At 43.6% G+C, this 27,377-nt stretch overlaps 1 protein-coding gene across 1 annotated transcript; it reads left to right on the top strand.

Annotated features, from left to right (window-relative positions):
- Positions 1-1,532: 1,532 nt before the first annotated feature.
- Positions 1,533-27,377, top strand: LOC124553275 (ankyrin-3-like). Its single transcript, XM_047127159.1, has 3 exons — positions 1,533-1,819; positions 6,475-6,624; positions 26,687-27,377. The coding sequence occupies exons 1-3, from the start codon at positions 1,533-1,535 to the stop codon at positions 27,192-27,194; spliced, it is 945 nt and encodes a 314-aa protein (XP_046983115.1). The 3' UTR covers positions 27,195-27,377.

Below are 27,377 nucleotides of genomic sequence, written 5' to 3'. Positions count from 1 at the left end.
CGGACATTGCGCCTGTGAGTGACTACATGTAGTTTAATATTGACTACCGTTTTTTATCCACCATGTTCGTTTTGTTTTTTCGTCTGTCATCATGCTACATGTGTGTTATCTGTGACCAAAGAGCGGCATAGATAGGCCGCTGCCGGCCTACCTTTCTTGTAAAGGTGTTTAAGTAACAATAAAGAAAAAAAATAACATGCCTGCTGGATGTCAGATGAATGAGAATACTGAGAGGTAACTTCCATAAACTGTGAAGTTTTATAATGTGTTTGACCAAATCGCTAGATACTACAGTCTCTGAGTTGTTACCCAACGATACCCTGTACGTGTCATTTCCTTGTCCTCGCCATGATTAACGCTCGCACAATTTTTAAGTTACCTACGTCTAAGAAGATTTCACGTCGGGACCTTATCCTCAGAGTAGCAGATGACCTTGCTGCCTCTTACACACTGCCGACAAAAGTCAGTCTCCCCTTACAGGCACTCGATACTGCCAGTGGCCAATAAGGAATTAGAAGGTCTTCTCAAATTCAGGTTTCCTGCAGACAACAAAACAACAAAGGGAAATAAAACGTCAAGTGCAACAAGTACGTGTGCAAAAGTTGACGAGCAAAAACTCTTGTCGGCTTTCTGAATCCCAGAATCCCAGATTAGGCAATTCTGTCACGTCCTTGTTCTTAAATATACTTAAATATTTATAATTATAGGCTGAAGTTATTTGTTCTTATGTTTTATTTCCTTCATAGCAATAACTACAAAAAATGCAGAGCATTTTAGTCACCTACGGCTTTTTAGAATCTTTCACAAATATTTGGTACTTATCTTATTATTATATAAAAGGAAAATACTATTAATACATAAACAATATGTTTTGATTCTGTTTCAATCTTTTTATAAAGAAAAACATTGCAACATTGCTTTACCAAATTTACGAAAGATTGTGGAATTTCTTCTGTGACATTTAAAATAAAAAAATGTTTACTTAGAGAAAACTTATATTTTACCGTGTACTATTCATTTTAGAGACATATTGTCAATATGAAGACACTCAAAATACCACCCAAATACAAACAAAATGGTGGTTTTCTACTGCAGGTAAAAAATGACCCACATGATACTACCAGGAGTATGGCGAAGTCTACTTCTTTTAGTGTTAGGAAGTGATGGTTGACGCAGATCCACTTGTGGCTCAAGCATGTTCTCACATGGAGAGTGCTGTGCAAGGGAGAAGGTCTACTCAGTGACGCTGTGTTTCAGAATCGCCCACAGCAGGACAGGTCCAGGAGGGGAAAGAGGCTGCAGCTGTGGACCTGGGCACCCTGCTGGACGCTGGAGGAAGCGCTGTGGTGTCCCTGGTGGCGGGCGACACACGTCTGGCAGCGCACAGGGCCGTCCTGGCCGCCAGGAGTCCCGTGTTCGCCGCTGTTTTCAGCCACGGCACGCTGGAGGCCACAGTCCCAGACGTGGGGGGCCAGTTGCTGCGCCATCTCGTGGCCTACATGTATACCCTGTAGGCCCCACAGCTGGCCAGAATGGCCCCCCAGCTGCTGGTCGCTGCTGATAAGTACGGCTTGTCAGGCCTGAAGGCACAGTGCGAGCAGCAGCTGGCCTCACAGCTGTCTGTTGAGACTGCGGTGACCACAGCTGTGCTCGCTATTCGGAACTCCTGTAGCACCCTTAAGAAGGCCGCCGCCGCCTTTATAAAGACTCATATTTTACACGTGATGGCCACGAAGGGCTGGGCAGATGCGCTACATTGTCAGCCTGAAGATCTGATTGAAGTGCTCAAGCTGCTGTCTGAGCCACCGGCAGAAACCAGGTAAACACAAGACAAGCTACATGTCTCCGTTGTCCAGTTCTGTGTAGTTCTGTGTGTGTGCGTGTATTTCCAGCCCCCGAGTTTCCTTACGTGTATCTGTGCAGCAAAATAAACCATCACTGACAGACATTATCTGATATCTGGTGATACTTTCATTGATGTCTCATATTAGATTAATGTTGTTGTTGTGGTCTTCAGTCCAGAGACTGGTTCGAAGGAGCTCTCCATGCTACTGTATCCTGTGCAAGCTTTTTCATCTCCCAGTACCTACTGCAACCAACATCCTTCTGAACCAGCTTAATATATTCATGTCTGGGTCTCCCTCTAAAGTTTTTACCCACCACGCTGCCCTGAAATACTAAATCAGTGATCCCTTGATGCCTCAGAATATGTCCAACCAACGGATCCCTTCCTTAATTCAAGTGCTACAAATTCCTCTTCTCCCCAATTCTATTCAATGCATCCTCATTAGTTATGTGATCTACCAATCTAATCTCCAGCATTTTTCTGTAGCATCACATTTGGAAAGCTTCTACTCTTTTCTTGACTAAACTATTTATCATCAATCTTTCACTTCCATACATGGCTACACTCCATACAAATACTTTCAGAAAAGGCTTCTTGACGCTTGAACCTATACTCGATGTTAACAAACATCTCTTCTTCAGAAACGCTTTCCTTGCCACTGCTGGTCTACATTTTATATGCCCTCTACTTCAACTATCATCAGCTACTTTGCTCCCCAAATAGCAAAACTCATGTACTACTTTAAGTTTGTCATTTCCTAATCTAATTCCCTCAGCATCACCTGATTTCATTCAACTACATTCCATTATCTGCCTTTTGCTTTTGTTGATGTCCATCTTATATCCTCCTTTCAAGACACTGTCTATATCTTTCAACTGCTCTTACTGGTCCTTTGCTGTCTGTGACAAAATTGCAATGTTGTTGCCAAACCTCAGAGTCCTTATTTCATCTCCATGGATTTTAATTCCTACTCCTAATTTTTCTTTTTTTCCCTTTACTGCTTGCTCAATATGTAGATTGAATAACATCAGCGATAGGCTACAGCCCTGTCTCAGTGCCTTCCCAAATACTGCTTCCCTGTCATGCCTGTCAATTGTTATAGCTGCCATCTGGTTTCTGTACTAATTGTAAATAGCCTTTCGCTCCCTGTATTTGACCCCTGCCACCTTCAAAATTTGAAAAAGAGTATTCCAGTAAACATTCTCAAAAGATTTCTCTATGTCCCCAAATCTTACAAACGTAGGTTTACGTACCGTTAATCTATCTTATAAGTCGTAGGGTCAGTATTGCCTCACGGCTTGCAACATTTTTATTGAATCCAAACTGGTCTTCCAATGCTCGCTTTCTACCATTTCCATTCGTCTGTAAAGAATTCGTGTTTAGTATTATGCAGCCTTGACTTGTTAAACTGTAATATTCACACCTGTTAGATTTAAAGAAGTACTAGGTCCCACTGGACTTATTAGCGGATAGGTTAGGTTAAAAAAGTCATTGGAGAACTAAATTATTCATTGATTTATAAATGATTTTATCATTATTTGCGGTCATTGTTTGTGCTGAACTGCATATGTGCAACAGCCATATAGGTTGTGGTGTAAAGTATCTGAATAAGTGGTAAATTTGCTGTGAAGACAGCAGGAGCCATATCAGTGGTGGACACAGTGATGTGCTGCTCACAGCAGATGTACAACAGAAACAACGATGTGTAGTGTGAGCAGCGAGGGCAGCGAGCCTACAGGCTTTATTCTGTGTGATGTGCAATTCACCATAAATCAGTTTACTCAGTATTACATATATTGTTGTCTGCTGTCTCTGTTGGTGTTCACAATGAGATACTTACAAGCGACATATGCTGCATAATGGAAAGATGGCGTTGATCAACAAGCGTGTAGTCCGACATTAACACCAGGAACTCTACAGCGCAGTTCAAACAGATCAGAAAAGAATTTAAAACTTTCCATCTCTGATGTTGTCATGACATAAATATCAAACCTTGGAAAAAATAGGTGCTCTACAGAAGACGGTCAGACTGATCGTTATTTCCACATAACTACTGCATTTTCATTTCTATGTTTCTCCTTCACTTTCTATGTTTATTTCTGAAATATACATACAGTTCAGAGAACAAACTTTGTTTATTCTCCACAAATAGTACAGTGTTATTAGATACACGTCTTAAGATGTGTGCTAGGTTCCAAGAAGAAGGGTGCGGTCCTGAATCGAATCATGAGGAAGACTTCCGTTGCAGGACGTGACACAAGTACATCTGCAGGAAGCTGTAGGTACTCAGTCCTCAAACAGCCGGCGGCCACTTCAGGAGACAACAGGCCATTCTCTACAACTCATGAAGATCCACAAAATGGGCAGATTCACACAACGCTTCCCCATTTCCTTTCGCATTTTGTTCAGTTGTTCCAAAGGATATATGCTGTAATTTGGACATCCCCATTTTCTAGCACATTAGGACAGGTGGTTTTATTAGTCAAAACGCTGTATGTGCTTCTTGGTGGAACATCTGTCAGTTGTCTAGTAACCTGCCGGCCTTGCTTGTACTTCTCTATGCTGTTTCTGAAGGCTGCCCAAAGAACTTCACAGTGTTAGGACCTTCCCTATCCCATACATTGCAGTTACTGATAGATCTCCCACAATATGAGTATTCATAAGACTTTTTGTCTCATTATAATTTTTTATATGCTATTTCACTTAACAAATACACCATAAAATCCTAATGCCCAATAGTTCACACACATTTTGTTTTTGCAGATGTTTTTTAAATATTGTTATGTATATATATATATATATATATATATATATATATATATATATATATATATATATATGTGTGTGTGTGTGTGTGTGTGTGTGAGAGAGAGAGAGAGAGAGAGAGAGAGAGTGAGTGTGTGTACAGTGTGTTCAGAAATTTCCTTTAGAGACTTATATGATTTGTAGAGGGGAGTGAGGACCGTTTTCCTCAAATGGTTCAAATGGCTCTGAGCACTATGGGACTCAACTGTTGAGGTAATTAGTCCCCTAGAACTTAGAACTAGTTAAACCTAACTAACCTAAGGACATCACAAACATCCATGCCCGAGGCAGGATTCGAACCTGCGACCGTAGTGGTCTTGCGGTTCCAGACTGCAGCGCCTTTAACCGCACGGCCACTTCGGCCGGCTACCGTTTCCCTCCTACAATGGTCTCAGTTCAGATGTTTAACTCATCCACTTCTGCTTGAGCAGCTGAGTTAGGTGTGATGCAGTACAGTCATTAGATAACAATTCGAAAGAAACACAACGAAAGATCCGTTTATCAGCTAAGCCTCCTTGTTTGTATTATCACTTAAATATTACGTGTTCTCATTACTCCAACACACAAAATCAACCTAGAATACTGTACATGCAGAAGGTAATGTTTAAGTGTTAATGCAAACAAATGTGCGGAACTGATAAATGGATGTTCCGTTATGTTTACTTTCGGTCTGTTACCTAATAACTGCACTACATCATGCCTAATTCACTTCCTGAAGCAGAAGTACATGATTTAAACATGTGAACTCAAACTGTCGTAGAATGCATACAGTACATTTCCAAACAGGATTCCTGTTCAAAATATTAAGTACTCTGCCCCCTCTACAAGTCCTAGCAGTTTGTAAAGAGAATTTCCGAACACCCTATGTATGCTTCCATCACTGATAGAGTTTCCACTTATCAACCTGTATCTTCTCCTCACTTGTAGCAACCACAGCTTACTTTAGTCACATTTAGTGACTAATAATGATTTAATGCGTCTTTACACAACATTACATTGTCTCCTGTGTTACGTAACCCATGTCTCCTTAATTTAAATCCAACTCTTTTCTTCGTTCTACAGGAAATCTTCTTACCACAGTGTGATAGAACTGTATATATAGAACATAAGAATTAAACAGAATTTCTATTTTCATTCAATTAATAACTTCCGACTACATATCACCCATAAATGTATGTATAGAATGCTTCTGTTTGCCTTTTTTATCTTACTCAATGCTCAATGTTCGCTAGTTTATTTACAGTGCTCGTTGGCCAACGTGAAACAAATATATTTACCTGCCTATTTTGGTGACAGTTAAACGTATTAAGGGAATAGCTGCACAGTATCTCACATTCTGTATCCCTTGCTTCTCTAAATTTCTTTTGGTGCACAGTTCAGAATCTACTCTTCTGTAGTTTACCAGCTGTGCATCCTACAGCCAAGTCCCTAACAGCTACCGATACTATCTGATGATAATGGTACAAGTTGTACATGTAAAGATTATTTCCATTTTTATTTCTGTAGGAATGTTGTTTTTATGTATTGAAACTACGCTGATGACTAGTTGTCATGTCAGTTCAACCTAAATGTTGACCTTAGCATGTATCTTTTATTTGTACTTTAATTTATTCAGCCTGTTGTTTGATAAGCGATGCTACTAGTGTGGGGGCTAAACCGATTAGCACAGGGGTAAGTCCTTCGTCTCAGAGGACCCACTACTGATGTTGAAAGTGTGTGTTCTATTAGTTGTGTCTGGACAAATTCTCAGCAGCATTGTCTGCAGTAGGCTGCCCTTTGTCGGCCGTGTGCACTGCGTGACCACACCCTCTGTCTCTGCACAGCATTCCAGCCACTGGAGACAGCGAGGTCACCCCCACCAGTCAGCTGCACACTGGCCACAAAAACTGCAGCAGGGCTCCTGTTCCAGCTGCACAGCACACAGCTACCTGCCCCACTCCCACATTTGACGATGCTTCCGTCTCTTTCCTGCGGTGAGTACTGTCGCTATACATGCACGATTTCCACATTCACTATACCACTTATGAGGGCGTTAGCCAAGTGATCTTATCCTAACACAGAATTTCACTTTATTGTATTTTTCGATAAAATAGAAGTTATAATTGTCAAGAAACGGCATTTTATTTGTTAATTTTTGATGTTTGTGTAAGCATTTATCGTTGTGTTTCTCGAGATATTTTTGTGGGAACAGAGTGTGAATTACAACCTGTTCAGACCACAGTTGGTCCACTCACGCAGTTATTTGACAAAGGTACGATAAACAACATTTTCTCTCCAAATTTAGTGAATGAATAGGTGTGTTGGGTGAAAGTTATCGTGTGAGTGGTGGTTTCCCATCTCCTAAAGTAAATTTGTATAAAATTGGTGTTACAGCTACATTTATGCATTGTAACTAAAAATATTACTTTAATGCGAATAAATAATTATGTTATGGTCGTCAAACGGAAATGATGATGGGTCATTATGAAGGAAAAGACGTAAAAATAATATCCATCAGCAGAATAAGGTTATGGAATGTTCTACAGTGAAGTTTCATTTTTATGTGATTTCCTGCATTTTTTCTTCAAATTAGTTTTTGACGTTTCAGTATTTAGCAACAACTGAAAATTTGCGCCATACTGGGAGTAAAATACTTGTTTAACATTTGCAACAAGCAGTAGCCTTAACTAGTAGGTCATCCTATCAAACGACCTCACTTCGCTCAAACTTTCAGCTGTCAGTTTTATTTCCATGTTTGTTTTGCAGACACTATAATTGCGTTTCACAGAATGAGCCGGAACAGCACCATTGGATGAATGGCGTCTGTAAGAGACGGAGGTTCAGTCTGCCACGAGAGCTGAATATGAGGTCGTCTGGCAGTAGTTCTTGGAATTCATTTGTTTGGAACATCAGACTCAATGAAACTGGAAGTCACACGTGCAGTCGTGTGGTAAGGCAGCCTAGTAGTAACGGCGACTGCTTGTGATGAGCAAGAAGTCCGTATTCTACAGCCAGTATGGGACAAATTTTCGGTGGTCACTGCATAATGGTCAAGATGGCTGCTCGTGCTAATCTGCAATCCTGCTGCGTGTGTGGTAGGGTGGAGTCGTTTGTAGTGGCATACTAGGTCTTCTGTAAACAGATCTTGACTCAGCATGGGGAAATTTCTGCCTAAATGGATCCTGATATCGACTTATATTTATGCAAATCGATTGTTGATGGTAGCAAATAATGGTAGTTGACTTCAAGAAAAACTGTGAGTGCACAATGCATTACATTTGTTGCATATTTAAAGACCTGCTACCTGACATTTTAAAAAGCATCTCGTGCATTATGCAATTTTACATATAATACTGCATTGTTCTACATCACTAGTAAAATTAGTTTTGAGCTATAAATGGAGGGTAACAACAATTAATTACAAAGTAAATTAAATTAGTTGTAGGAAATAAATTATTAATAAATCATAGTAATTTAGAACAGAAAATAGAAACATAGGAAAGGAATGATCTCCAAATATTATTTTACTGTTAAAACAAAATATAACATATAAATTATGATTTGTGCGGTTGCCATTCCATGTGGGAGGGCTTGGCAGAAACCTTACTAAATGAAATACATCACGAGTGACTGCGAGTGTATTTGTTTATACTGTCTATGGAGTAGTGACACTAATTAGATCTTATCTAGGGCATACTATTGCACTATTTGTGTTGCCATGGCTAGATGTAGTTACCCATATACATGTCGTATGTTATCTTGTATGTCTCTGAGCATGATGTTTTTATCTTTAAGCAATGTCATAGGCTGGAGTGGAACCACAGAACCTAAAGATTCGCCTCACCATATAGAATATTCCTTAGATGTAATGAGTGTCTCAGTTCTTCAGTTAGTCGTTGTCCTTCCCATTTTTAACTGTTGTATTGAAAATGCATATCAGGTAAATGAAAAAATCACATGCGATGCCTCCTTTCTTATAGTTATCTTTTTTTGTCTGTTTTAGGTATTGAACCTCTTATAATATGAGTCTTTGTCTGATGTTGTTGCTGTGCTTGTGTCATTTTCTGTGCCTGCATCTACATCAATGACTGTGGTGTGTCTCAGTTTTTGTCGTCCCAAGGATCCTGTTGTTATGGTTGTCATGTGCTTGTCTGAGATCTGCCGTATGAGTTTCCTCGTCTGTTCGTGCAGTGTTCTTGAAACCTTAACAGTTGCGTTGCTTAGGGCACACTATTTGTCTGGGTCTCGTAGCATTTCTTTGATGTCCTTATACTCTGTTACAGATCTTATATGTGTGAGGGTGTTGAATGTAATGTCACATGTTCAGGAGACCCATATGCCCCACATGTGCATGTAGTACTCTAGCTAAGACCCACTCCGTTCAAGCCCAGTCGCAATGTGAACAACGGCACGGCTTGGATCCGTATGCTTGTGATGAAGCTGTACCTGTAAATTGTGGAAGGAGCAGAAAACACGATGGCCTTTGTCGATCATCTCCCAGTCCATTTTTCAGGTCTCAAGGTGGCTGTTATTTAATTGAGTCATGTCTACAAAGTTTGCCCCTGTTATTACTGGAATCTTGTAGTGTGTACCCCTCTTTACCCAGCACACCGCCGCTCTGTGGTGGATAATGATGTCAATGCGGCAAGACCCCAGAACCACACACAAGGCTTCTACTGACGTGGTGCCAAAAGCACGCAGCATTCTGAGTAGCGTGCTCCTCTGTCCTAGCCTCACTGTGCCTCCATAGGCCACTGGACACAGGCAGTGTGTTTATGCACCTGCTGCAAAGCATAGTAAGCCTTCCAAGAGAGCTGTGTCATATGTTTGTAGTGAATGCACAGGGCTGTATAGTGATTTCATTGCCAATGCACTTACTGTTAAAGTCAAAGACTATGTATTTTGCACGTGAACTATGCATATACATGCCCTCAATTAGCAACAATGACAGTATTCAACATGCTTTCTTAATGTAATTAAGGCGTAATAAAATAAGGTATTGTGTGACATAAGAATTTCTTTATTATTCAAGGGGATATATGGGAGCGAAAGAAGTATTGTAAAGTTTATATTTTGGTACAAAGTCCATAAGTGAATTTAAGGAAACACAACGCCTGCTCCACAGAGATTCCAGTACTTCGTGCTTTGGTGAACCAGGACATTCAGCTATGGGAATGCATAAACTGTAGATTCAATTTACATTTAAAAGCCTCGTACACCATAGGAGGACAATACAATTCACACACATAATCATGGAAGACAGAACACTTATTCTGAAGTTACATCACGAACTGGAAACTGACAAGCATTTGCCAAATGTCGTGCATAAAAGTAATGCAGGTGATGTAACACAAGAAGAGGTGCATGCTAACAGCCAACGAGAAGAAAGTATACAAAAAAATTACTAAACAGACAGACCACAGCGGGAATCAGTAGAAATGCCAGGTACCTGTCTGCTTGAGGTGACAAGCAAACATGCACACCGCAAAACATACGACATCGTTAAGCACAGTGTACATACTGTCGAGGAAAAAGTTTAAAATATATTGTATGCAGTATATTCAAAATTAGTGGAATCTCAGTGAAGTACGTGACAGGAAAGGAATTATACCAATTTATAGAGTTACGAAAACCTGAGGGACGCAATCCTAATAAAATTTCTAAAAAAGCGATGAGGGAACCACTGGAGAAGGAAATAAGTGTTAGAACAGAACACAAAACAAACTACGACAGTATTTAAAAGACTGGTCGAGAATTGTGTTAGTAAGGATAACAAGAAGAGATCAGAACGTGTGTCGAGAAATACTTTTGTTATGCATGGTTCCAATAAGCACATCGATGTACAGGTAGAAGAAAGTTAAGACCTTCCTCGCTGACGGCTGTGCGAACGCGTAAAACACCTTACATAAAAGATCACAAGTTATGAAAGACTAAGTGCCTACGAATGATAACCTCAGAAATGGAGAGGCTTCGAACGTGCCAGTGTCGTCGGCATCTGGAGAAAGTGGCTGGAGACCAGTGAAACCACGAGCAGACAGTGATGTGTTGAGCGCCCACATCCCATCTCTGAACACTGAGGTCAGAGTTTTGTACAGCAGGGCAGGTGGTGGTCTGGCGGCAGAGTAGAATTCTGGTGCCAGCACAAGTGGTTCACAGCAAAAACCTGGCACACGTTGTTGAATGTGAATATGCATACTGCATGATCTGATACAAGTTTGCATGTGGACAGATTAAATCATCACTGTTGGATCTCGCCCACTCGTCTTGTATAGGGTGCCTAATGGATGCTGCGTCCTCAGAATTCTACACAATAACTTAAGCATAAAACGTTAGTAGTTTTATTTCTATAAAGCAGATTGACAATACTTAACTTTAATGTAAAAAGGTGTCACAACCGATGAGCGACATGCAATATAAACTAGTCTAGTGCAATATGCAATGTTCAGGCAAGTCTGTCTCTCAGTTTGTGGATCTCAACTATCAGTTCTCGTAGCAGTCTCTGCTAGGCCATGCTAATGCTGTCCACTAATGTCTGGCCGAGGCTGGCAGGAGCGGCGCCTATATTCATTTCTTGCAGGTGTCAATCCATTCATGGTGCGGTCCTAATCAGTGCACCATTGGCCCATGTCGCACTGCCTTCTCTGGTCTTGCGTTCTTCGTCTTCGTTAAAGGGGTCTTGTATTGAGTGCGACCATGGCGGGGGATGAATGAGTGTAGGCGCAACGATGGGCCGAAAGCTGTGGCTGCTGGGGACATCAAGCTTCCAGCCGTACCCCGCCATCCGGCCTGTGCTCTGGCAAAAATGGCTCCCCAGTATACCACCAGAAGGGTATGCGTCCACCTCTTGGTGTAGAGGATGTAGAACGCGGCGACTGCTGTGTTGTGGGCGGATCCAGCTCTATCGGTAGGACGAGAGGAGGCGGAGGAGGCGAAGGCTCCACCTGAATGGGGTCGTCCTGCGGTGTCTTGATGTGCTGTGGCCGCTTTGCTCTCTGGACCCGTGAATCAGGGGGAAGAGATACTCAAAAATCATTGTGTACAGGACAGTGGCGAAGTTGATTTTGATGGCGGCACTGCAAAGCATCTGAAACTTAAAGAAGATACATGCAAGCGCCAAGTCAACGGACTATCCCATCCTTGTCGCCAACTGTTGGGTCTTGCCCACTCGCCTCGTATAGGTTGCCTAAGGGATGCTGCCTTCTCGGAATTCTATACAACAACTCAAGTTAATAACTTTAATAGTTTCACTTCCTTAAAGCAGATTGACAATGCATAATTTTAATGTACAAAGGTGTCGCAAACGATGAGCGACATGCAGTATAAATCAGAGTCTTGTGCAACATGCAGTGTTTAGGCAAGTCTGTCACAAAGTTTGTGGATCACAACTATCAGTTCTCGTAGCACTCTCTGCTATGCCATGCTAATTCTGTCGACAAATGTCCAGGCGAGGCTGTCAGGAGCGGCGCTTATATTCACTTCTTGCAGGTATGGTGCGGCCCTAATCAGTGCACCATTGGCCTATGTCGTTTCACTGCCTTCTCTGGTATTGCGTTCTTCGTCTTCGTTCTGGCGCTCGTGGTTACGCCAGAACCGTCACTACCACTGTAGTGGGAGCAGGCTCATCGAGACTGGACAGTGGAAAATGGTTCAAATGGCTCTGAGCACTATGGGACTCAACTGCTGAGGTCATTAGTCCCCTAGAACTTAGAACTAGTTAAACCTAACTAACCTAAGGACATCACAAACATCCATGCCCAAGGCAGGATTCGAACCTGCGACCGTAGCGGTCCTGCGGTGCCAGACTGCAGTGCCTTTAACCGCACGGCCACTTCGGCCGGCTGGACAGTGGATCACTGGAAACGTATGTTCTAGTAGGATGAATCATGTTCTTTTGGTTACATTATGCTGATGGCCATGTCCAGACATGCCCTCGTCCAGGTGGACAGTCACCCAAAAGATGCACAGGTCCATATATGCTGCACAGCGAAAGCCGGACTATGAGGTGGGTGCAATCATCTGGGCTTACATGACATCTGTCACCGATGCCACCATGACAGCTGAGGATTTCCTGTACACTAATGCAGATAACCTGTACATTTTCATGCTCAACGACGATGACCCTGTCACGAAGACAGGATTGTGGTACATTGACTGGAGCAGAATGATACTGAACTCGTCTTGTCTCGTCCACATAATTTGCATCGTGTGAACCTGATGGAACACATATAGCTCGCTATCAGACGGCACCTCCACGCCTACAAAGCAGTAGTCCATAATTTTCGAGAGCACAGTGCTGTGTAAATGTAGAGATAACGCACACATAAATTTTATCAGAATTATGCACAGGAAGGATAAATAAGGGTGACAGTTATACTGAATCTGATTCTTTGGCCTTTGCTGTGGCTGGGTGGCGCCTGTGGAGAGAGCCTCTGATCAGAGTGCGTGGCATCAGGGCGCACGACTTGCAATAAAGTGCACCAAGTCATCTGTTGTTGGTGATTGGCGCCAGCAATCTCTAAGAAGGGCAGGGTAAACTACAATGTTGACAGATATGATCCTGAATTGTTCCCCTCCGTAGTTACACCATGGGAGGAACAAAGGAGTATGGAAAAGAGAGAACCTTGTTCGCCAAGGTATTTAGCCTGCAGCAGAATAGATGGGCACTGCTTTCTGGCTATAAAGCCTCTATTTTCTTTATCAAGAACCTGGAGGACAAGTTTGATGAAGTGGCTGTATTGTCGAAAATGAGAAATGTGGCAGTCCTAAATTAGACAGTATCCTCAGCTCAGCCCTGAGCATTACTCGCCTGTGACCTGCTCAGTCATATTCCTCTTTCTGTCATCCCCCATCAACATGGTCCCCCACAACATGGTCGAGGGGATTATTTTCCACCACAATCTTCTCTTGCAATCTGACAACAAGCACCACACCAATTTAGAACAGTGGGGTGTTCACTTCATTCGGCATATCTATACGGGACTGAAAACCAATAGGGTTGCTACTGGTGCCTACATCTTGCCCATTGAGGTTGGTTCATTTCCCAAAAAATCAAGGTGATGGTATATAGATGTGATGTAAAACCATACGTCCTACCCCCTATATGGTGCTTTAACTGCTGGTAATTTGGGCATATGTTTTCCCACAGCAATTCCAGCACCACATGTTGAGGCTTGCGAACTGTTACAACATTCTCCTTTCAGGGCAACAATTTCTACCCGTAATGAAATGGCAAACATTTTCATGGCAAGAAAACACACTCATAACCAACTAACTGTATAAAACACGTACGCACATTGAGTAAAAGCCTTAAAAGGTACTGAATTGAAAAGACACACAACAGTTCTTGCTGGCTATAAACAATATAAAATAATCCACTATGGCATACATTAACAACCTTGCTTGTTAATAGCCATATATACATAAACACAAATTTACGTAAGTTAGAGCTTCCAGATGAGCATGAATTCCTTATGCAATTGACTAGTTCTTACTAAGAAGAAAAAGGAATTTTTTCTTCTTTCTTGGAGTACCTTTTACATGTGAGTCTAGTAATACCAGTTATGGCAGGCGAGAGAATGAATCACTCTTAGTGCCTTGCATTTTAAACAGTACAATCATTGGTGTCTTAGACTTTCAGAGACATAGCTGAGGCTAACAGTCGAATAAACCCGTAGGTGGCCGGCCGCGGTGGCCGAGCGGTTCTAGCCGCTTCAGTCCGGAGCCGCGCGACTGCTACAGTCACAGGTTTGAATCCTGCCTCGGGCATGGATGTGTGATGTCCTTAGGTTAGTTAGGTTTAAGTAGTTATATGTTCTAGGGGACTGATGACCTCAGATGTTAAGTCTCATAGTGCTCAGAGCCATTTGAACCAAACCCGAAGGTAATTTGGGAGAGGAAAGAAGCAAACCTAACCACAGATTTACTCTGACTCGCCCCCCCCCCCCCTTTCGTCCTCAAAAGGGGACAAACGGACCACCCTTTCTAATATTACCACCTTCCCGCAGGTGGGAAGACGAGAATGAATGGTGGGAAACCCCCAAAATATACGGTTGATATAATTAACAAAAATAACTAAATTGAATTCAATTAAACTTCATAAAATCTGTAACAATCAGTACTCAACTTCTGGTGCGTTACGACTCCCAGGCTGAACCAACGCAACACCTCTGCCGAGCCGCCCGCTGCCAGCCATTTCAACGGACGCAGGAAGGCACGCCGATTTTCAGAACCTCCTCGCCGGTCGACAGCATACGGCCGAACTGCAAATTAGGCCCCTCGCGACCCACGCTCAGGAAGATTCCTTTCGCGACGAGCAGTTAACGCCGCATACCATGGAGCCGCTGTTCGCGTCGCTTACGCTGATGCCTCGGTCTGCGCCCTGTCCCTCTGGCACCAGCAGAGAAGTCGCTTCTTCATGCCGCAACTGCAAACTCTCCACAAGAGCCCACACAGCCACATCATAAACCCACGCGAACAGCTCACTTTTCCCCTTTCCCTCTAGAGGGAGACACCGAAGCCTTCAATTGCGACAACAGCACCACCGTCAGAGAAAGGAGGGCGACTGCTTCACGCTACGTGCTGTGGCGCGCTTTTCAAAGCTAACCTTACTATGGCTCACCAGTGGTCCCAACACCACCAGTCCCTAGCAGTTCCAGGTCTGAGGACGAGGTGGAGATAGTACAATCCCTCAAGGTCCTAGATCTTGCTGACGCTTCAGACGCAACAGTCCTGGATACCAGCACTCATGGTGACACAGAGGCATGAACTGTCTCCTTGATCCCTTCATGCATTCCCAAATGACTGACTACCTATTGTTCCAGTGGAACTGCGGCGGTTTTTTGTCCCACCTCGCTGAATTATGACAACTTTTAAGCATTACATTTGCGTTTTGCATTGCTTTTCAGGAAACGTGGTTTCCTGTAATGTGGACCCCAGCCCTTTGTGCCTGACATGGGTACTACAAGAAATGTACTGACTGTGACACGTGGAGTCTGAATCTATGTCTATGTCAGTAGCGAACCTATGTCCCTTGAAACACTTTTGGGAGGGAGCTGTGAGGACAATGCAGGAAATTACCATCAGCAATATATACGTCCCTCCAGACGATGAAGTTTTGCACCATATATTAGCTGCCCTAATTTCTCAAGTCCTACCCCCACCCCCACTTTTCCTACTTCTTGGTTATTTTAATGCCCCTAACTTTGTTTGGGGTGGAACCAAGATTGTTGCTGTGGTAAGGTTTTCAGTGATCTACTAACTCACCTCAGTTTTTGCCTCCTCATTACAGGTGCCCCCATTCACATTAGTGTGGCATATGACACATACTGAGCCGTTGATCCCTTGGTTTGCAGTGCTGGTCTGCTCCTTTATATCCACTGGAGATCTCACGACGACTTGTGTGGTAGTGACCACTTTCCACTCTTTCTGTCCTACCCCAGCATCGCCTGGACACTTGCCCATATGGGCTCTTACCAAGGCTGAATGGGATGCTTCCAAGTGCACTACAACTGTTGAATCTCCTTTGTATAGGACCACCATTACTACCATTGTTGCCCAAGCTGAGTCTTGAATCTCTAGTTCCTCAGGTTTCCCCAGTGGAAGTCAGTGCCTTGGTGGTCACTCTAAATTGCTGTGGCCATTAGAAACTGTAGGTGGGCCCTTCAACATCATAAGCACCATGGATTTCTAGAGCACGTCATTGCCTTCAAACAGCATCGTGTCCAGATATGTCAGCTCATTGAATGATGGTAGTATTGGGGACGATACAACTCCACCATTGGCACAAGAACCTCTCCTTCCCAGGTCTGGACCAAGCTCAGATGCTTTTACGGATATGAGACTCCTGCAGGTATACATGGAATTTCTAGATGGAGCTGTATATGCCGATCCACACATAATTGGAGAATGTCTTGTGGATCATTATCTTCACACCTCAGCATCTGAGAATTAAACAGTGGTGAAACGACAATTCCTATCTCTCGCTCCACACCAATCCGAGCCATATAGTGCTCCCTTCAGTGAGTGGGAATTGCTCAGTGCCCTTGCCAATTTTCCTGACTCAACCACTGGCGCAGACCACATCAATTCCCAAAAGCTTAAACGTCTGTCAGTGGATTATCAGTGCCACTTCCTTGTCATCATCAACTGAATCTTGAGCGATGGCGACTCCCCATCTCAGTGCCAGGAAAGTATGATCATCCCAGTGCTGAAGCCTGGTAAGAACCTGCTAGATTTGGACTGTTATCGTCCTATCAGCCTCGCCAACGTTCTGTGCAAGCTGCTTGAATGTATGATGAGCTGGCCGTTGTGTTGGCTCCTCAAGTCTCAGCGTCTTCTGGCTCCCTTCCAGGGCGGTTTTTGGCGAGTTCGCTCCACCACTGACAACTTACTCTACCCGGAGACTGCCATCTGAATGGTCTTTTCCCGGCGTAAGCACCTCATTTCCGCCTTTTTAGGTCTGACAAAAGCCTACAATATCACTTGGCGACACCACATCCTCTCTACTCTGCATGAGTGGTGTCTTTGGGGCCCGCTCCCGATTTTTATACGGAACTTTTTGTCGCTACGCATTTCAGAGCTCGAGCTAGTGCCTCACACTGTCCGCCTCACATCCAAGAGAATGGGGTCCCACACGGCTCTGTCCTGAGCGTTCCAATCTTTTTAATCATCGTTAATGGTCCTCAATATCTCCCCACCTATATGCTGATGATTTTTGTATTTCCCTTTGCTCCTCTTCTGTTGGTGTGGCTGAACGTCGACTGCTGGAAGTCATACAAAAGGTGCAGCAGGGGGCCTCACTCACAGGTTTCAGTTTTCAGCTGCCAAGACTTGTCATGCCCTTCTGTTTTTGTTGTACTGCTATCTCCATCTGGAACTTTACCTTGATGACCAACTACTTAATGTAGTGGAGACATTCTGCTTTTTGGGACTGGTCTTTGATACTTGCTTAACTTGGCTTCCCATCTTCGTCAGCTAAAGGAAATGTGCTGGCAGTATGTTAATGTTATTCAATGCCTGCACCACAACGAATGGGGTGCTGATCGCCCTACACTGCTGCAGCTGTGCAAAGCACTTTGCAGTCCCTTCTTCCCTATGGATGCCTGGTGTGTGGTTCTGCTTTGCCCTCAGCATTCCAGCTGCTGGACTCTATACACCACTGTGCGACAGGAGCTTCCCAAACCAGCGTCCTTGTAAAGGCTGGTGTTTCTCCATTGCGAATTAGGTGACAGCAGTTGCTTGCGAATTATACTGCCCATATTCATTATTCGCCTTACCATTCAAATTATGATCTCCTTTCCCTAATATGGCTATCCATCCCTGACAACAGCAGCGCAGATTGGGGATGCCAATTGCAGTTTGTGTTTGCTTCTTACTGATCTCGACACTTTCCTTCTATCACTTTTCTATGTTCAAAATTGTTAAGCCTTTCGTGGCCACTTGTTGACGAACTGCCTGTTGGCTTCTGTCTCGGGTTCTTCGGCCGACGTACATCTAATGATTTTTCTGACGTTTCGCCAGCACGAGTGGCTGGCATTGTCAAAGCTTCACCCTCCATTGCCGGTGGTGAACTGGAGGCCGCAGACTATAGGTACCTGGCGCGCCAACGTCCGAGGGCTTCTCCGCGGTCATTTCCGGCGCGGTTCTCCTCTTGCTTCCTGCGACGGTCGTTCGCTGCAGTACGGGCAGCCAGGATCCGTTTACCTTAAGGCTTTCCTCTTTCTTGTTGAAACTGTTCGCGTGTTTTTGGAGTTCTACAGCTTCTCTGAACAAGCACGTGTGATAGTGCTTCTCTACAGCCAGAACTTCCGTGTCGGCGAATTTTATTACGTGGTCGGTCTCATTCAGTGCATGCTCTACCACGGCCGATTTCTCCACCTGCCTCAACCTGCAATGTCGCTTATGCTCTTTGATCCTGGTGTTAATTGATCGTCCAGTCATTCCGACATAAACTTTTCCGCATGTGCATGGTATACGGTATATTCCCGACATTGCAAGTGGGACTCTTTTCTCCTTCGCCGATCTAAGACACTCTTTGATCTTCCTTGTCGGTTTGAAAATCGTCTTTACGCCGTGTTTGCGCAATGTACGGCCGATTCTGACCGTCACTCTGGGAATGTATGGCAGAAAGGCCGTACCCGACATTTCTTTTCCTGGTTCATTACTTCGCCGAGTGTTTGGCTCTGTTACACTTATAATGTAATTTGTGGAGTACCCATTGCTCCGCAGAACAGTTTCCAGGTGTTGCATTTCTCGTTTGAGGTGTTGAGGCTCACATATTCGTCCTGCTCTCGTTACGAGCGTACTAATCGTGCCTCTTTTCTGGCTCGGGTGGTGGTTTGACAGTTTGTGCAGGTATCGGTCCGTGTGTGTCGGTTTCCGATACACGCTGTGTCCCAGGTTTTCGCCGACCCTTGTGACCAGCACATCTAGAAATGGCAGTTTCTTGTCCGTTTCTACTTCCATGGTAAATGTTATGTTGGCATGGAGGCTGTTCAAGTGTCTCAGGAATTCACCGAGCTGTTCTTCACCATGGCTCCACACCACGAAAGTATCAGCGACGTACCTGTACCACACCTTAGGTTTGCAAGTCGCCGAGTCCAGTGCCTGTGCTTCGAATTGTTCCATGAAGAAGTTGGCCACCACTGGACTGAGAGGATTACCCATGGCGACACCTTCCAGCTGTTCGTAGGAATCGCCATTCCACGTGAAATAGCTCGTGGTGAGACATGCATGGAAGAGCTTTTTGATGTCTTGCGGGAACATGGAACCGATGTGCTCCAGAGCGTCACTGAGTGGCACTTTCGTAAATAACGAAACAACATCAAAACTGACCAGGATGTCGTTTGGCGCAAGTTTCAGTTTCTTCAGCTTCTCAATGAAATGTCCTGAGTCCTTAATGTATGTGTCGGTCTTCCCCACGTGTGGCAGGAGCAGAGAGGCCAAGTGTTTCGCCAGTTTATACGTTGGTGAGCCAGGAGCGCTAACGATCGGTCTCAGTGGAACGTTGTTCTTATGGATCTTGGGTAATCCATACAGCCGAGGTGGTAGGGCTTCTGTGTTGCGCAGGTTTCTCTGTATGTCCGCCGGCAGAGAAGACGCCTTGATTAATCGATTCGTATTCCGAGTGATACGTTGCGTCGGATCTGCGCTTAGTTTTCGGTACGTCGTCGGATCTAATAGGTCTCGGATCTTTTGCTCATAATCTTCGGTCTTCATTACGACGGTCGCATTCCCCTTATCGGCACGCAGTACCAATATACTCTTGTCGGCGTTGAGATTCTTAATGGCTTGTACTTCTTCTTTCTTCAGGTTGCAAGCTGGTGATTTTGATCGGCGCAGTATCCTGCCTGTTTCAGTGCGTATTTCCTCTGCCCTTTCACAAGGAAGGGTCCGAATGGCTGCTTCGGTGTTGGCAATGATGTCCTGCATAGGTATATTTCTCGGGATGATAGCGAAATTCCCTCCTTTTTGAAGAACAGACACTTCCTCTTCGATCAATTGTCGTTCAGTGAAGTTGACCACTGTGTGTGACATCTTGGGAATCGCCTTGTCGGTCTGCTTCCGGCATCTTTCAAACTTTTTCTTTTGCCGCTCGGTGCAGCGCTCGAGTTCGTTCTGCATGCTCCTGTGAGTGATGCTGCCGATCTTGTCCCAGTCGTCTCGATGCATTCTGCTACTTAGTTGATAGAAAATGTCCAGAAGTTCCTGATCCGTTCTTGCCAAGTCTCTCCGTGTTGTAAGTATTCGCTTACGAAGAAAAACTCGTTCCATTCTGTCGTAGAGACGATGTGCTTGGGCGGTGGTGAATAGGCGCTTGCATCTCAAGAACTTAGGTGTAGCACATTCATCTCGGCACCGTGACAGAAAGGCGAGAGAGGACATCAGTCGCGCTTTCTTCTTCCGTCGTTGGTCAAGGCGTCGGTACAATCTGCAGATCTCCTCCCCGTAGAGGCGTAATACAAAATTGTTAAGGCTTTCGTGGCCACTTGTTGAAAAACTGCCTATTGGCTTCTGTCTCGGGTTCTTCAGCCGACGTTCATCTATTGATTTTTCTGACGTTTCGCCAGCTCGCCTCCAGTTCACCACCGGCAATGGAGGGTGAAGCTTTGACAATGCCAGCCACTCGTGCTGGCGAAACGTCAGAAAAATCACTTTTCTATGTGTTCACTTTGTGGTCCATACCACAGCCACTGGTTTGTCTGGACCTATCTCATAGCCCAAAAGGCTCAGTTCTACCTGTGGCCTCCACTGGTAGTTTTTCTCTATTCTTGGTGAGTTCCAGGACTCAGAAACAGTCTACACAGATGGCTCAATGGCTCTTGTTGGCTTCACTTATGCTCACGTTGGACATGCTGAACAGAGCTCCTAGCTGGATTGCTTCAGTGTTTTCACTGCACAGTTGGTAGCTATCTCGCGCACTCTTCAGCATATCCATTCCTGAACAGGTGAGTCCTTCGTCATCTCTAGTGAGTCTTTAAGTAGTATAAAAGCTCTCAATCAGTGCTTCCCTCACCACCCTTTGCTGTTAACTATCCAGCAGTCTCTTTGTGCCCTCGGCGACAGCGGACATTCAGTGACCTACATTAGGACCTCAGGACATGCTGGGATCCTGGGCATTGAACTTGCTGGCAGGCTGACCAAACATGCTACCAGTAAACCAACTCTGGAAATCTTCGCACTGGACACTGATCTCCAGTTGGTCTTACGCTGTAAAGCCTTCAGGATCTGAGATGCTTAATGACACACGGTCAGTACACCAAATAAACTATGTGTTGTCAAGGAGAATACAAATCTGTGATAATCATCCATGCAAGCCACTCGCAGGGAGCCTGTTGTCCTTTGCTAACCCCACATCAGCCGCACCTGGCTGACACATAGACACCTCCTCCGTCGCTAGGACGTACCTCAGTGTTGCTGTAGGTCCCACTTGACTGTCGTCCTCATCTCACTGGACTGCCCTAGTTTAGTTGCTCTACAGTGGACTTTCAACCTTCCCATCACACTGTTAACGGTGTTGGGAGTCAATGTCTTAACGGTTGACATCGTTTTACGTTTTATTTGTGAGGGGAATTTTTGTCACACAATCTAATGGTGAGCATCTGGCTTTTTCTACCTTTATTGTAACTCTTCCTCACTCTTTCCTTGCTGTTTTTTAGCCTTGGTGTTCGTATTTTCCCTTTCCAAGTTCGTCTAGTCTTGTCTTTAAGGCTGGAGGTTTTAGTGTGTTGCAGAGTGGCTCGCTCATCCTTTATCCCTGTTGTGATCACCCAGTCCTGGCCATCTGCTACATTGTTCTGATACCATCCACTGTTTTTTCTTTTAGTTTACGTTTTCCCCTTTTGTTAGCCTTTTTTGTTTTCTTCTTCAGTGTCGTTTCGAGTCAGTCTTTCGCCTTTTACTTTCCTGAAATCGTTTTGGTAATGTTTTTAACCTGAGAGCTGTTTGAATGTTGGGAAAGGGACAGATGTCAGCGTAGTTTGATCCCTTTACTCCCCACACCAACCAACCAATTAAAACTGCTCTCATAAAGAATCGAACTCAATGCAGTTTTCGTTGTACTATAGCTAGGAACATGTCAGATCTATTGCCAGAATGTACAGATATATTTTATATCAGACCTCAGCTTGTAAATCACATCCAGCGAAAATGATAGTTGGGTTTGACAATACATATGACTGAGTGAAAAACAATTTTTAATATGTCTGTGAGCAAAATGCGAATTAACAGATGAGTGACGAACATGATATACAGTGTTATAATTAACGAGGCATCCACAGTCATCGTTAGTCAGCATATTATGACACCACTATACCCAGGTTAGTATGGGATGGCTGCTGCCAGCAACATCACATGCTTCTGATTTTAAATCACATCTCGTAATATGACAAGGACTTCAGGTTTCCAAGATGAAGAAGATATGTAAGGAAAATGCTCATAAATCAGTTTGCAGTTCAACAGGAACTAAAATTTGCAGAAAACTGCACACGTTAGAACAGCGAGAACAGTAATTGACTACGAAACAGTTCCAGCTCATAAAACTAGCCTAAATATCATCTCCATAAATGTAACAGACGAGAGAATGCTCGCGGATCTTATGTATTTTCCCACAATTTACAATATGGTTTGAGTTAGTTAGGAACATAACCGTATGTCAGTGCTTCAAAGGCTAGACGGCTGTGACACAAAAATTACTTATAAGATACAAGTGGTAGCTTTCATGAAGACTTATACCACTGGTAAAAGTATTTAGCAGTAGTATTTCCACTGTCCACAACATTTCCAAACAGAACACAGGCAGTGATGTATTCCTTCATGTGTAATGACAGCACCTTCAAGACCATCTGTAGTGTCACAATGCTACAGGACATGCAGATGTTGGATCTCAAGCCACGGAACTGAACGTCACGAAAGACAAGAAATTACTGCTATGTCCAAATGCATTCTCATTCCATATGAAGCATCTAGCAGATACACGTCGATCAATGTAGATCTAATAAATCAGAAGCTAGATTCTGTTTCCGAGTATTAGTTGGACACAGTTTTTTTTCTGGGAATAATCTAAATAGTCCCTTGCTGACCACAAAACTCAGAGCCAGCAGGTAGGAGGTAAATTGTGATAATGTTCCCATCACAGATAAATTATACAGTTTCCTATCCCTCCAAGTTTACTTTGCCTGCAATTCTGAATAGTAGACAAACGATGAATGGAGCTGCATGGTGGAAAAAACATGTTCACCAACAGAGCAACTTACAAACACACGGAATTCAAGTGCATTCCTAAACCGAAATATACTGATCACCAATGCACTAAATCACCATTTTAAAGAAAAGAAATCCTATTAACCGTCTCTCAAAGTGAAAGATTAAAAAATCTGTTAAAGTGCCTGTTCATGCTAAGCAGGAAATCTAACTTGCGGTCGTGATGTGAAACAAAATTTAAACTGTCAATAATGTTCATTACATTACTTTGCAAATTCAACTTTTCTGAGTGGTTTTCCAGGATATCATTTCACTTCAGTGCAAATTCATTGTTTTCAGTGTGATTGGCTTCTTCTTTCTTAGTGCATTAGATTAATTTCACTTCAATTTTTGTTTATGGCACATACTGTCTCTCAAATGGTTCAAATGGCTCTGAGCACTATGGAACTTAACTTCTAAGGTCATCAGTTCCCTAGAACTTAGAACTACTTACACCGATATAACCTAAGGACATCACACATATCCATGCCCTGGCAGGATTCGAACCTGCGACCGTAGCGGTCGCGCGGTTCCAACTGTAGCGCCTAGAACCGCTCGGCCACCCTGGCCGGGTGCCTCTCAAAACATCTTACTATAACTGAATTATATTTTTATAGTAGGTTTGTGTTCCTGCTACTTTCATGAGGTGAAACATTATTTTTCATCACTATAGAGGAAAAATTGTGTGCCAAAATTATAAATGAAAAACACTGTTTTGAGAATCATTCGGCTAAAAGTCCGTTAAGTATAACATATATTTTATAAAGTCATTCTTACATTTCAGAGTGAATCATAAATTACCCCATTTCCTGTTAGTATTCTACGCACAGTAATCCATATGCAGTGAGCGAACTTTTAATTTATGGGAGCACAGTCAGTCCCATGGTTTGAGATCCTACATCTGCATGTACTGTAGCATTGTGACACTAAAGGCAGTCTTGAAGATGCTGTCATTACATAGAAAGTGACACACCACTGGCTGTGTTCTGTTAGGAAATTTTTTGGGCAGTGGAAGGACCGCTGCTAAATACTGAAAGAATTGGGAGTGACTCATTATTACTAACAAAGTTTATATGTATGTAATATTTGTCAAAAATATGGGAGAAAATGCTAGGACAGCTTATGGCGTGTAGTTTTCATTTTCATGCGTGCAATTTTGGGCATCGTTTGCCGGTTTCCACCATATCCATTGTACATCAGTGCTAGAAACACCACTCAATAAATTGCCTGCTACACCACACCCCATCAGAGATCACTCGTGTATAGAAGGTGGCTATCATCGGTTCACAGCTGAGGCACGCCCATGCTGGGTGGAACCAATACCAGGCAAAGACTCATCGCTCTGTAGAAGTTGTGTGTGGCTGCTTCAGCAACAGATTTAGAGTACAGAGTATTGGATCATTTTTTAACAGCGAAAAACTTTGTGGCACAGAAGCCTACATACGACTGATCTAACAGAACATAGACTTGCAGCATCTTGTCCACCCAGAAAATCTGTTGGATTGGAGGAGAGGGGATCATGCACTGGGTGTACTCATGAGGCAGCGAGCTGTAATTAAAGTGGGGATTCCATAAAATATTCAGTAGTAATGAGAAACTGTAGTAGATTAAGTGTCTTAAATCGTCACTGATTCTGGTCAGGTTACAAATGATTACCATTAAAGCACCAGTAATGATAGATTAACGCCTGTTTGTGAAGCAGCGTGCACTGCTCCGTATTAAATTGCCCAAACAGCTCAGAGTCTGGCTCTCATCTGTAGGAGTTTTTTGAATCTGGAGATGTGACTTTGACGTCTGTCAGTGATCTGTGCATTTAAAAACTAAGTAGCACTACTTCAAATATTCAGTGTCACACCGTGATTACACCTTCACCAGACTACACACACACACACACACACACACACACACACACACACACAAAACATACACACACACACACACTCAAACATGTGTGTGAGGCAAACATAAATACACTGCCTTCACCGGGACCACACCAAGTTAAGCACTGTGGGAGTCAAAACGGCTTCAGAGCTGTTGGTTCCTGTACAGTCATTCAGGATTCACGTCTGTTTCTCTCCATATAGAAAAGAACCATTATTATCTCATGCAGTTATCAGAACTATAAAATGAGTTTTGAGTATGTCAACTGTATGATTTTAAATAGAATCAGCTACATTTGCAAATCTGTTTGCCCAAAATATTTCTAGAAAAAGGAATTATATATTTTATCGATCAGCGGATATTGGATTCATTATTTTAATACGTCATTTACCAGAGTAATGGAAATAATTACTTCTTAATTGACTTTAGTTTCAGAAAATGTTACTAAATTCTTCTCCTGAACACATGCCGCACAGTGCATTGTATCAGCATGTAGGTATTTTCGTTTAGACCCGTCCTAGCGAGATTGTCGCATGTAAAGATTTACTTTCCAACGGTTGTCATATCGAGACAAGTACATTAAACTTTAATTTACTCTCATGATCTCGCTGTCGCCTTAAGGCGCATCACAGCGAGAGGAATATAAGACGAAAGTTTCTCTCTCTCTCTCTCTCTCTCTTGGTCTCTCTCTCTCTCTCTATCTCTCTCTCTTTCTCTATGTGTATGTTTCTTTGTCTGTGTGTGTGTGTGTGTGTGTGTGTGTGTGTGTGTGTGTGTGCGTGTGTTTGTTTGTTTGTTTGTGTTAGTTCTTGTGTGTATGTGCATCTGTCAATGAGTGTGATTGTGTGTAGAGGTAGAGGAGTCCAGTTTGGTATCATTGCTGTATCCGAAACGTCACTACTAAATGGTTTCCTGGTTCACAGTAGCTTTCTCTGTTTGACGAGTTTGTGACAAGAAACTTGTTGATAATTGGGTTTACTTTTGCTCCTGTAATAACAGAAACTTCTCTTTAAATAGCAGGAGACGTCATTAGCATTATTTGTCACATTTTCAAGTGTCAGAGGACTGCTGCACACAGAGACGTAGTAATGGCTGAACGAAATGGAAGGCAACAACTTCTGTAACGACTGAATTCTAAGGTCAAAAAACTAACGATCACGAATTAAAGTGACAAAATGTGATAACTTTGTATCTTGAGAGTTGGAGTGTAGGAATTTTTTGTTAAGAGTGCATGAAGAATTTGAGAGGATGACGTAACTGTGCATCTGTACGTTAATATAAAACAACTTTCTCAGTGTTCTGTATCACAGAAGGGAGATTTATCAGTTGTCAGAGAGATGAGTTTTAGAATTGGTTACAGTGGTATCACTCTGATACGCTTCTTCATCAGAAGTGTGTGTCTGAAGGACAGTATGAGAGTTTCTGTGTTTTGTGTAGGACCCTCCCTGCAGCGGAGAAAGGCAGGAGGCTGATCAAGGCAGCTAGCGATGGGACAGTGCAAGAGCTGCAGATGCTGCTGGCAGCTGGGGCTGATGAGGGTGCGACGGATGGGAACAAGAATACTGCACTGCACTGGGCAGCCTGGGAGGGTCACGTGGAAGCGGCGAGCTGTCTGGTGGGGGCTGGCGCGGAGGTGGACGCCGGGAACTGGGTCCAGAACACGCCGCTCCACTGGGCTGCATGGGGCGGCCGGCCGGCCGTGGTGCGGCTGCTGGCGGCGGCCTCTGCAGACATCAATGCCAGGAATGTGGACGGGGACACGCCGCTGCACTTCGCGGCAGAGCATGGCCGCACGGAGGAGGCGACTGCACTACTCGATGCAGGGGCTGACAGCGGGGCCAGGAATCACAAGGGGAAAACCCCAGTGGACCGCGCCAGGCAGTTCAACCACCAACACTGGATAGACAGGATAACACGAGACTATCACTACAATACACACCTGTGAAGTAAATAGAACACTGCTCTAGTAAAATCACAACAGTAGCGACAATGTGAGATTCATATACACTGATGTGTGTAGTAAGAAGCGAGTTTCCTTCCATGAAAACTCAACAATAATCGAAACGTATATCATTAATAATAAACATGTTTTAACTAAATTCATTATTGTAAAGTAATTGGTAAAAAT

Source organism: Schistocerca americana, chromosome 11 (genome assembly GCF_021461395.2).
Source record: "Schistocerca americana isolate TAMUIC-IGC-003095 chromosome 11, iqSchAmer2.1, whole genome shotgun sequence".
NCBI lineage: Eukaryota > Metazoa > Arthropoda > Insecta > Orthoptera > Acrididae > Schistocerca > Schistocerca americana.
The sequence above is the reverse complement of the archived record's forward strand: the minus strand, read 5'-3'. Positions and strand labels throughout refer to the sequence as shown.